Below are 12,120 nucleotides of genomic sequence, written 5' to 3' on the forward strand. Positions count from 1 at the left end.
TGTACCTTCTGCCATGCACCATATGGTGGCTAGTGGAGTATGTATGTAGATGTGGAATCAGTCTTTCCTTCTCATCCCATCTGGAAAGTTCTCCCTGATCAGCAGTTATGGGTAACTTTCTCAAAATCTACCCTTTTTCCTAGACCTATCCTTCACCCCTCTTCCTTCCACTTCAACCCTTCTGCCTGAAGAATGAGCTACTGGCTCTGAAAGCTTGCCTAATTATAATCTTCTTTTATGTGTGTGTTCTGCCGCCACTTAGCGAGTCGATTGTTTATCTATCCAATTCAATTATCATGTAATCAAAAGCTGCATTTAACACACCAAGTCTCTTTTACCAATCACTTTTAATATGTCCTACAGAATGTACTGTCTATCCTGTCCTTTTTTGAGATTACTGTTTTGTTGTACTTTTCTACAGGCATCATCTTACTTATTAGGAGTCAGTTCCTTCATGTTGTTGTTGTTGTGGTCTTCAGTCCTGAGACTGGTTTGATGCAGCTCTCCATGCTACTCTATCCTGTGTAAGCTTCTTCATCTCCCAGTACCTACTGCAACCTACATCCTTCTGAATCTGCTTAGTGTATTCATCTCTTGGTCTCCCTCTACGATTTTTACCCTCCACGCTGCCCTCCAATGCTAAATTTGTGATCCCTTGATGCCTCAAAACATGTCCTACCAACCGATCTCTTCTTCTAGTCAAGTTGTAGAGCTGCATGTACTCGGGAAAAATTACGGCTGTAGTTTCCCCTTGCTTTCAGCCGTTCGCAGTACCAGCACAGCAAGGCCGTTTTGGTTAATGTTACAAGGCCAGATCAGTCAATCATCCAGACTGTTGCCCCTGCAACTACTGAAAAGGCTGCTGCCCCTCTTCAGGAACCACATGTTTGTCTGGCCTCTCAACAGATACCCCTCCGTTGTGGTTGCACCTACGGTACGGCCATCTGTATCGCTGAGGCACGCAAGCCTCCCCACCAACGGTAAGGTCCATGGTTCATGGGGGGAGTTCCTTCATAGTCAACAGTTAAGGAATGGGTGGCTGAATTCATATGTGGCATATGTCTCTGTAAGGTGACTCATGAACTACTTCCTAGAATTACAATCAAATATGAAAAAGCTGAGAAAGAACACAGTGTGATATTGCAAGATCAGTAATTAAAAAGATGTGCAAAACATTTGATGCTGTGGCCATACCAGAAAGTGAGTGGCATGTCTGTTGAAGCCTGACTACAACCTAATGTGAAAAACAATTTGGGACAATCTGACACACAACTGATTCTATGCACCAATCTGTTCCCGTGGATGAAATGAAACAGCAGTTGCACAAATATAGCCAAGGTGACTTCATCGGAGAGAAAGAGTGGTCATTGTTTTCTAGGATGCAAAAGGGATTTGTATTTTAGATTAGCTTGCAAGACTGAAACAATACCTCACAAATACTATGCAAGTATTCTGACTCAACTGGATGAAAAAATATGGAGCCAAGACCCAGGGGGAAAAAAAAAGTTTATCGTCAGTGAAATGCATATGGTCACAAAGGCACTTTCACAATAGGAAAACTGGGAGTTTCAAGTGTGAAGTCTTCAAATATCTATTCCATTCTCCAATTTTTTCACATTCTGACTTTAGCTTCTTCTTCTTTTCTTTTTGTATGAATGATTCGCTTAAGACTACATGCGTCACAGCTCAAAACCGTTTTGTGAGTCAACAACTGGATATGTTTTCACTGCTCTGTCTCTTGTAACTCCGTTGGACATGGAGGTAGCAAATGAGGATGTAGGATGTCCATGACATACTGCTGTGCTGTCAGAGTGACCTGAAGTCATATCCGATGCTGCCCCATACGCCCTCTCCCTATGTCGTTGTCATACTCACTGACAACTGTCATCGCGGGTCTTGCAGAATGTGACTCACTGCTGATCACATGACAGGTGCAGGTGTGAAAGTGTTACTATGTGCTCGGTGTACATTACAGCAATTCTCCCATGGGCTCGTCAGACACGGTAAACTGGAAGCTTCCTGACAAGCACACCGCCCTTACGTTCCCAAGCAGTCCAACATGGGGCCACTACCACATCTGAATGTCTCACAAATCTGCATATTGCATAATTCAATCAGCCTGGCAAATGGAGACACACAACTAGGCCCCTTCGAATTTTGTTACGTGCTGATAATGCTGTCTCACAGAAGTACAGGGCATCTGTATCCTTCACAGGGATCACTCAACATCTTACACTCTTCACATCTCTTATAGCTCCTACCATTCTTGGTAACAATCCGAGACACAAACAAAGCTAATGCAATCCGGTGGCCTTTGTATCCATTTCAGAGAGTTGCGACTCTCATAATTTACCACTGGTATGCACACTCGAGAAACTACGTTGCTTCAGGGAGCTTCCCTTTTTTTTCTTCAAGCAGTTTAGTTCTTTGAATCCATTTTTCTTGTAGCTCAGAATAATTATTTTATTGTGTAGCAAACTTACAGACTAGCATTCTGGTCTGAGCTGTCGGAGTTGGCGGTCATGTGTGTGTGAGGTGTGCTTGCTTGTGTGAATGAATGGTGTGTATTTCTATTTCTTTTTCTGATGAAGGTTGTGACCAAAAGCTTATGTGTAAGTGTCTTAACTGTGCCTGTCTGCATTTTAACGTGCCATCTTTATGGTAATTAGCACTCTATCTTTTCCTACACTGCTGATATTCCAACCTGGAGTTTCCATTGTTTGAACTTACGGTCTACTGTTTTATGTTGCAGTGCACTTCTACAAGTGTAATACACAAATGTTGCCTTAGGAAAGAGTCACAATAACATCCATGTCTACCGTTTGCTATTTTTTACGAAATAGCATGTCACACTCGAAATTTAACTTAGCCAATGAAATAAGTTTGAAGATTTATTGTGTGTAAAAGACACGAGGGCCCACTGTGTGGGAAATGTGGGAAGTTCTGTGCAGAGACGGAGTTACCCACAGACGTGGTAAGTCTGGGGAGCTATACGGGTGTTAAAACATCGCCACCTGCTGGGATGAGGGGCCACTTACTCTGTGGTGGCGCTGTGCCAGCAACGAGCTCGACCCATTGATTAGCACCACAGATGACAATGAGCAACCAGCTGCTTCTCTGTGCAGAGATATAAAATTTATCGATTTTGGACATCGGGTGACAATCTGTCACATGGAGAACAATGTTTACTCTGGCAATTTTAACACTAATCTAGTGTTCTGCAACATATTAATGTGAAATGTTGTCTATGATGTTGAAGAGTGTAAGTTAAACTGATATCTGAGAATTTGTTGTTTTTGTGGCATTATCTGGAAAATGACCTCTCTTGCAGCTCCAAGCATAAATGTCAAGTGAAGAAGAATAATTAGCACAGCACACTGGAACTGAGTAGGGATCCGGTTTACTGCGCGGCCACTAAATTAGCATATCATGAGTACACCAGAAGAGACGCTGTACACACTTGCATATACTACATACACAAGTACAAGCATCGATCAAGCTACTGCGAAACTGCACTTTGTGTGACTCATCACTACATCAGAATACTGTAAATGTGGTGATTCCAATTTCTTAAGGTCTCTTCCTGTTTGTTTTCATCAGTAGGATCTTATTTTTCAAGTATGTGGGAATCCAATGAGCTGCCTGTTTGGATACATTCTTTCTGTATGTCCCACAAGTTGGATTCCTTGGAGACACATTGTAACAAGAGCTTTTAGGAATTTACCTGGAGATTTCACACTGGGTTCAGTGTGATGTATCCCATCCTTTATTCTTGGACCTAAGGTTTTTACTACAATTTTACATTCTTCTAATTCAGTTTGCTGTTTTCATGTCTTGTGTTGGACAAAGAGTCTCTCCCATGCATAAAGAAATACTAATTTGATCACTGTTGTACAATGTTAGATTTTAGAGTTCCAGGAAAAATACTTTTAGTTAACTGAGAGACAGTTTGTACTTTCTGAAGTCTGGATTCTATGGCCTTCTTTTCATTATGATGTTCAGTGGTCTTTTTCACCAAATTATTTAAACTATTTAAGACCGAATACTATGTCATTGCCTATATAAGTTCACCCAGTGCCATTTTGGTATCAGTCAATAATTTTTTCTCCAGGTGAAATTAGTAGTCCAATTTTCCTAGCTTGCTCCCTTAATATTTCAAATTGCTTTAGCACATCAGTGATGTTTTTGTCAATTAGTATTATGTCATCGGTGTAGATTACACAATATAATTCTATCTTTAAGTTTACGTTCTAGTCAGTGTAATAGTGCACCTGCTCTTCTCCATTATCTTACAAATTTTCTTAGGGGCATAGTTGAATAGCAATGTGATATGCCATCCCATTTTCATATTCTTATGTCTGTCTTAAATTACACTGCTTGAAAAAAAGTGAGACACTCAGAAGATGGGGAGAAAACAAATTGAAACGTAGCTAATTTAGAGGGTATGTGATGTTATTTCAGTGATAACAAAACAGAGTCAAATCTACACAGAACTTATCAGTTTGAGCCCACTTATCAATACAGCAATGCACCCTGTCTGGCCTGGACAGTGCGTAAGGATGTCGTAAAGCTGCTGCATACCCTCCTGAGAAAGGTTATCCACAACTGTTGTAACTGGACATTGCAATCATGGATACAGGCAGTGGGATGGAGTTGACGTCCATGTTAGTCCCATAATGTTCTATCGGGGACAGATATGGGGATTTTGCTGGCCACAGGAGTATATCAACATCACACAGACAATTTAAAGAGACACATACTACATGTGGACAAGCAGTGGCCTGTTGAAAAATAGCACCACAATACTATTACACACTGTTGTACCATTAGAGTTCCCTCGGCCATTACAAGCCATGACCTGAAGTCATACCCAATGGCTCCCCACACCATGGGACTCCTTTGTGACCCCCCCCCCCCAAAAAAGTGGAAGAATGGGACCTCTCCCCATCTCCCCGGGTCACTGTCAAACTTCTCCACGATAGTCATTTGGAGCAGTGCAGGACTGGGACTCATCAGTGAACATAATGTGACGCCATTCATTAGCAGTCCGTACTTCTTGATCATGGCACCACTTCACATGCAGTCATTTGCTTGGGTGTTAATGGCAGCCTATGCACAGGACGGCAATTCCATAGTCTGGCTGCTCCTAGCTGTATGACACAGCATGTTGCAAGGAGTCTATTACAGTGAACTCCTGTTTATCCGAAATGATCAGGACGGTGGCTGGTTCCGATAACGAAAATTCCAGATAAATCAAAGTCTCCCTGTTTTCACATGCGAACACTCCAAATTGCGTCAATATTGCAAAATACGATCGTAAAACGTGCGTAGGGTATGTAAAACGTTACTGATATGGTTGCAAATAACCCTGCACTTTTTTACTGAAAAAATTGTGTTGACATGTTAAAAAGGCACCAAACTATGATTGAAAACTCAAAGTTTTTAAATGCTGTATAACAAAGCTCGTTTATTTTGCATTCTTACAGAAAAAAATCTCCCTTATTTGGCAGCAGGAAAAAACAGGAGTTTTAATTTTATTACCTACTCTTTTGAATAAAAAATAAACTACTGAACAAAATTATGAAACAAATCTAGAGATTACTCAAAGGAACGAAAAGTCTGTCCAGAGGAACTTTCAAGAAAAGTAAAAAAAAAAAAAAAAAAAAACTTTTTAAGTTATGGACATAGAAGTTCTAGGATGCTTCATTAGAGTTTATTTTTTGGTAACGAAGTCATGAATGTCTTTTTTTCTTTTGTTTTTTTGCTTGAGAAACTATTGCTGCAACAATACATCTCCAACGTTGAAATCAAACTATTTCAGGATAAATCGTCTCCTCCTGTTGGCTGATGTACTCCAGGGCAGTTTGGATCACTTCATAACAGAATGTGTGAGGAATATTTTTCTCTGATTCATCATCAGAAACATAGTCTTCTAACGCTTTATGATCGGTCACAATTTGGACGATTTCATCCTCAGTCACATGAAAAAATGCCATTTTCTATCCACTCTTCAATGTCTTCGAAGTGTGTGTCTTTACAACCAGCTTCTCCCGTAAATTCACCAAAATTATGTCAGCTTGAGTTTCGGTGTTGCCTCCTCCTTCTCACCACTTAGGTTGCCTTACGATCTAAGAGTTTTTTCCAAGACCTAACAAGAGGAACTGGAGGAATTAGATTCCAAGCTTCAGCAATCAATGAATGACACTTAAAACATCGATTTTTTTAAGAGCTTCCACAAAATCATCTGCAGCATCAATCACATCTATTAAGTATTCCAGCATCTTGTGTCTGTAATGTTTTTCCATCGCCTCAAGAATACCTTGGTCCATCGGTTGACATAGAGATGTGACATTTTGTGGGAGAAATACAACTTTGATATCCCCATCTTGCAGATCACCTGGGTGAGAAGGAGCATTGTCCACAAGAAGTAGCGCTTTTCAAGGAAGTCCTTTTCCTTCCATGTAATTTACTACACCTGGAACAAACTCTGCCTGGAACCACTCTCTGAAGATGGCACTGTTCATACATGCCATAAGACTGATTCGTGTACCTCAGTGGCAAAGCTGGTTGGTTGGTGTCTAAATGCTCTTGGTGTTTTGGATTTGCCAATTAAAGTAAGACACAGTTTATGATTGTCAGTGGCATTACTGCAAGCAAGGACAGTAAATCTTTCTTTGATTTTTTTGTATCCGGAAGCCATTTCTTCTTCTTTAGAGGCAAGGGTTTTCGTTGGCAGCATTTTGTAATTCAACCCAGTTTCATCACATTTGTAAAGTTGATTGCCAGTATAACCTCCTTTGTCAATGATTGTGTGCAGTTTCTTCTTAAAATCAGCATAGCAGCTTCATCCCCAGATAATGATTTGGCACTGATGGCAATTTCATGGATGCCATGCTGCTTCTTGAAACGATCCTGCCGGCCATTACTTCCGAGGAATTCTTGCTTCTTTCCTTCTATCAGCTCATTAGCTCATTTTGACAAATTAGAGGACCTGAAACTGACACACCTTTGGCTCTTATTTATTCGTGCCACAAAAATAATGCCTCTTCTAACTGAGGATGTGCACCTTTTCTCATTGTTTTTCAAGATTTCACTGCACTGCCCAATGCTTGGATGGAACAAAATTTTTCAATTCCTGATCGATTTGTCTTCCGATCAGTAATTGTACTCCTACTCTGCAGCAACTTTTGTGGGTGGCTCACCAGCATCAATTCTCTGCAAAGTGTGAAGCTCTTTTTCCAACAAGATCACATTCATTTTATGTTTCGTGCCCGTAGTCACATTCAGTGTTCTTTTTACAGACACTCGACTGAGTCCTTTATGGTTTTTGGCCCCTTTTATCTCTGGACACTTTAAGGCACATAGTGGGAGCACAAAACCTCAAATCAGAAACACACAGATGCACAACTTGACAACACTCGAGATGCACTAGACAAACTTTTGATTTTTGAAACCAGGCTGTGGCAGCCATCAAATGAAAGCATTCGATACATCTATGCCATTTCCTCTGTTCTACCCAAGCCCACGTGGCAACACAACAGGGTGTTGTACATTCACTGTTAAACACTCAGCTTTGATGTACCGACAACAAGTGGAAAGTGTTAGGCGGCGCACTCTAATTGTCGGTTTCGACAGGGCTACGTTGTGCTGCATAGAACAATACTGTATGTACTGTACTTCCAAGGAGTTCCAATAGATGGCAGTGGCATGAAACCATGCAATATGAATAAGAAACACACTAGAGCTTCAACCAACACATGCACGAATTGACGATACTTGGACTTTTGACACGCACCAGTGCACTGATTAGCAGTGGATTGCCAAAAAACACCAGCAAATGCTTGGCTCCAGGTGCACGCAAATTGAAACTTGTCAAGTGTCAATCTAGCTAGCCAAAAGTGTAGCTGCACGAGAGTTTACTGTACTTGTTCTCAGATGGCAGTCACAGACGTGAACAGGTTACAATGTACTCAGTACACTACACAGTGATGCTCCCTTGTAGTGGTCTGATGTAGTCAACTGGAAGATTGATGATGAGTATGCCCTTACTTTCCAACATCAGGCCACTGTCAGATCCAAATACTCCAAAAATACAGATGTTGCAAGGTTTAACCAGGCGACCAAATAGACATCCACAATGGGGTTTCTTTCAAACTCTCATCAGATAATGCTGTCTCACACCAATATGCAGCACCTTCATATCCTCCAGAGTGATGATTCAACATCTGATGCTATTCACATCCCTTATATACCACATGATGCTTGCTAAACAGCAATAAAAACAAAGAACACTAATGAATAATGAAGGAAAAGACGGACTGTTACTTACCATAAAGAAGATACCTTAGGCTGCAGATGGGAAGAATTAAAAGACACTTACATAAAGCTTTCAGCCACAGCCTTCATCAGTAAGTAGTAATCTGTCTTTTCCAACATTGTTGATATTCCTACTGGAGTTTCCATTGTTTCAAGGACACTGATGCTTTTCTGTGAGTGTTTCCTTTATGATGTTTTCTGCATTTTAGCTTTTTTTAAAAAAAGAAAAAAAAGAAAGAAAGAAAGAAAAAAAAAAAAAGATTTGTTGCTGGAAAACTTCTGAAGTCCAATAAAGGAGTTACAACAGCCATATATGGTTATCTGGTGGACCTTGCAGAACCAAATTCTAGGGCTGAAATATACTGTTGACCAATGGGCATCAATCAGAATGAATACTAAATAAAAAATTAAATCCAAGTTTACACAAAAAACACAGGTTCTATCACTGTTGCTTTTCGTTCTATTTTGCTCTTATGTTTGCTATGACTTGTTAAGCAGAAATTTTCTTTCTATGTATAGAGTTACATTTGCTGTTATGTATCTTACCTCCATGTTGTTTCTTCTTTCTTCTCACTGCTGCCCCAATCATGGCAAGCAAGTCATCCTCACTGCATTTGCTTCGTATTGCATCTCTGAAACAACAGTTAAAACACCCGTTAAACAGTACCAGGCAATTACCACACAGTGAAATGTTGGTACACTAAAAAGGAAGAAAAACTTTGCAGAAATCTTCAACAGTAATCTTGTAGTCTGCAGTAGGCAACAGCAGGATAACAAACCCACTGGACAAGAATGGGAAAGTCATGATAGAAGTTACTTTTATTTTTATAAATAAACAGGTATCTTACACAAATGCTCAAGAGTATACATAGGATCTCGGGCTGAAGAGGTGGAGCAGAAACTGACATTAGTTTTGTTGAAGAGGGAGTACTGGAACACAGCACAATTTCTTGCAAAATGAAGCCAAATTTATTGATAAACTCTTAATTAATTGCCAAGCTCACTAATGTGACCATTTTACAATAGGTACTTACTGCTTGGAGTATATGTGACTTTTCAGGCTTGCCTGATAGATCTGTTGCAAAAACACTTTGGGTTCCCCACCAGATAACATTATGCAAGTCCCTCCCTCAATATTTCAGTGACACAACGTTTTGGCATCTTCAGGTGGTGGTGATTTCCACCATCACAACTGCAAGATGCAACTGGCAATTTCCACGTGACAGCTTTGAAATTTATCATGTGGATGACTATGACCATCATATTTAGAATTCAGAGGATTTCATAGAATACCTGAAGATGCTTAAACTAGAACTTTCAGATCTTTTAGTTAGCTCAAATGTTATACCATTACTTACAAAAGTGCCCCTGCAGCCCTCATTAGAGGTTATTAGCAGCAAGTTTGAGAAAGAAATTGTGGTGCTGTTTAAACATGTGCATACCTCATCCTATTTCTTATGTAACACCAACTACTTTGATCAAGTGGACAGTGTTCCCATGGGAGATCCTCTATTTCCCTTAGTAAATAACCAACATTCCTCCTTCTGGCAGAATGCTGAAGAAACATTTGTGGTGTGGCCCACATAATACAGACACTACCTATGTTCCTGCAGCATTTGCACTCGGTCCATCTGAATATTCAGTTCACTGTGGAAGTACAAAAAGATAGCAGCTTACCATTCCTGGATGTCACGGTTAGAAGAAAAGCTGACATAACACTGGGGCTTAGTCTCTACTGCAAACTGATACACGCAGAGTTATATTTGCGGTCCAAAAGTTGCTGTCACCCTGCACAATGTGGTAGTGTCTTACACTCCCTGGCACATAGAGCACACGTGATCTCAGATACTGACAGTCTGCCTGGTGAACTGTAACACCTAAGAACAGTGTTCCAGCAGAATGTTTATTCTTGTAAACAGATTTGCAATGCGTTCTGAGCAAAGCAAGTTCAGTGTAGGGATGTAAATGAAGATACTTAGACAAGCACCGCAAATGGCTTTCTTGCCATATTTCAGTGGCATGTTTTCAAAATTGAAAGAATCGCTAAGAGAAACAGAATCAAGTGTGTTTTTCGTCTACCAGCAAAACTAAGGAATTGTTTGTGTTCAGTTAAAGACAATCTTGACCTTAGAAAACACAGATCATATATAAGATCTGATGCCATTATGGGAAACCTTATATAGGGCAGACACCTCACATTGTGCAAGAACACTGTGTTCAACAGCGCTGACAAAAATGCCACCCAGTAAATCAGTGGTAGCAGAGCACTGCCTGAATACAGGGCACCACACGTTTCCCAAGAGCACTGAAATTTTATCCTCAGCATCATCACTCTAGGATTGTGTTTTTAAGAATGAGGCATGTAGCCATACGGTGGGCAATCTTACCAACAGGAATATGGAATTTTGACTAAGCACTGCCCAGAATCCAGCAATGACTGCCATGAAATTAAAACAGTAGAAACCAGATCCTCCGATGTATGACCTGATGCAGCACCTTGCAGAGAGTTAATTCAGCTTTTAACCACACGAGTGTCCAGAAGTGCAGTCATTGCCCACAACACATAAGCAGAAGGCTACTATCAATGGCATTTCCATCCAACTGGGAGTGCCTGTCCACACATTCGTACTCCTGCTTCTAGCCTGACAAATTTCAATTCTGCTGTGCGAATATCACCAGCCACATCTTGCAGCAGTGATGACAGGACCCACCACTACCTGAAGATGACGAACAGTTGTGTTGGTGAAATATTGTGAGGCTTGCACAAAGTTATTCAGTGGCAAATCTGAGAAGATTTGTATACATTATTTTTCTGTGAGAGGCCGAGAGGCTCAACCACTGCAAGCATGGCAAGGTACATCATCTGGTGACATTTGTCATTCGCTTCTGACACATTTCCCAACATTTGTATCGTATCCAACATTTGTGATCCCATGTCTCTTGTATTAAATTACTTGTCTCAGGGTCATCTACAGTGCTTTGGAGGTTTTTAAATGTTAATACGCATCACCCTGTCTGTGTGTGTGTGTTTGTGTGTGTGTGTGTGTTTATATATATGAAACAAATACTAACAAAGAGATAGAGGGCCTGGCCAGTACTTACCTCAGCTCAGTACAGCCGGTAGATACACAAAACAGAACAGAAAATTGACGTATCCTAGCTTTCAGAACTTCGTTCCTTCATCAGGGAGGAGAGAGGGGAAGAAAGGGGAAGAAGGGAAAGTGGATTCAGTTATTGACAACCCAGGTTATGAAGCAACAGGGGAAAGGTAAACAGGGAGGGTAGCAAAGATGGAGGCATGGATGTCAGAGGGAAGCCAAAGATATTCTACTGTAATTACTGTGCCAGCTTCAAACCAAGGAGGATGAATACAGAAGTAAAGAGGTACATAGTATAAAGATAAACGCAACTATGTAGGATGAAAAGATGAGTGAATGGCTAAAGAGGAAAGGGAAAGAGGAGAAGACTAAAGAGTAAATGAGAGTGAGATTGGTTAACATAGGTTCAGTCCAGGAGGATGGCGGGATGAAAGGATGTGTTGGAGTGCAAGTTCCCATCTCCGCAGTTCCGAGGTACTGGTGTTGGGTGGGAGAAGCCAAATGGCACATATGGTGTAGCAGGTTCCTAGGTCCCTAGAATTATGCTGGAGGGCATGCTCCGCTACTGGGTATTGGACATCTCCTAGGTGGACAGTTCGTCTGTGCCCATTCATGCGCTCAGCCAGTTTAGTTGTCGTCATACCAATGTAAAAGGCTGTGCAGTGCAGGCATGTCAGCTGATAAATGACGTGTTGTCTCACATGTG

At 40.9% G+C, this 12,120-nt stretch overlaps 1 protein-coding gene across 1 annotated transcript in view; it reads right to left on the minus strand.

The window, feature by feature from the left end:
- Positions 1-12,120, minus strand: part of LOC126456737 (uncharacterized) — a 198,608-nt gene that overhangs the window by 53,855 nt on the left and 132,633 nt on the right. Inside the window, exon 6 of the mRNA XM_050092483.1 lies at positions 8,863-8,948. Coding sequence (XP_049948440.1) covers positions 8,922-8,948 — 27 coding nt within the window. The 3' untranslated portion in view covers positions 8,863-8,921. The remainder of the gene's footprint in view (positions 1-8,862; positions 8,949-12,120) is intronic.

Source organism: Schistocerca serialis, chromosome 2 (assembly GCF_023864345.2).
Source record: "Schistocerca serialis cubense isolate TAMUIC-IGC-003099 chromosome 2, iqSchSeri2.2, whole genome shotgun sequence".
NCBI lineage: Eukaryota > Metazoa > Arthropoda > Insecta > Orthoptera > Acrididae > Schistocerca > Schistocerca serialis.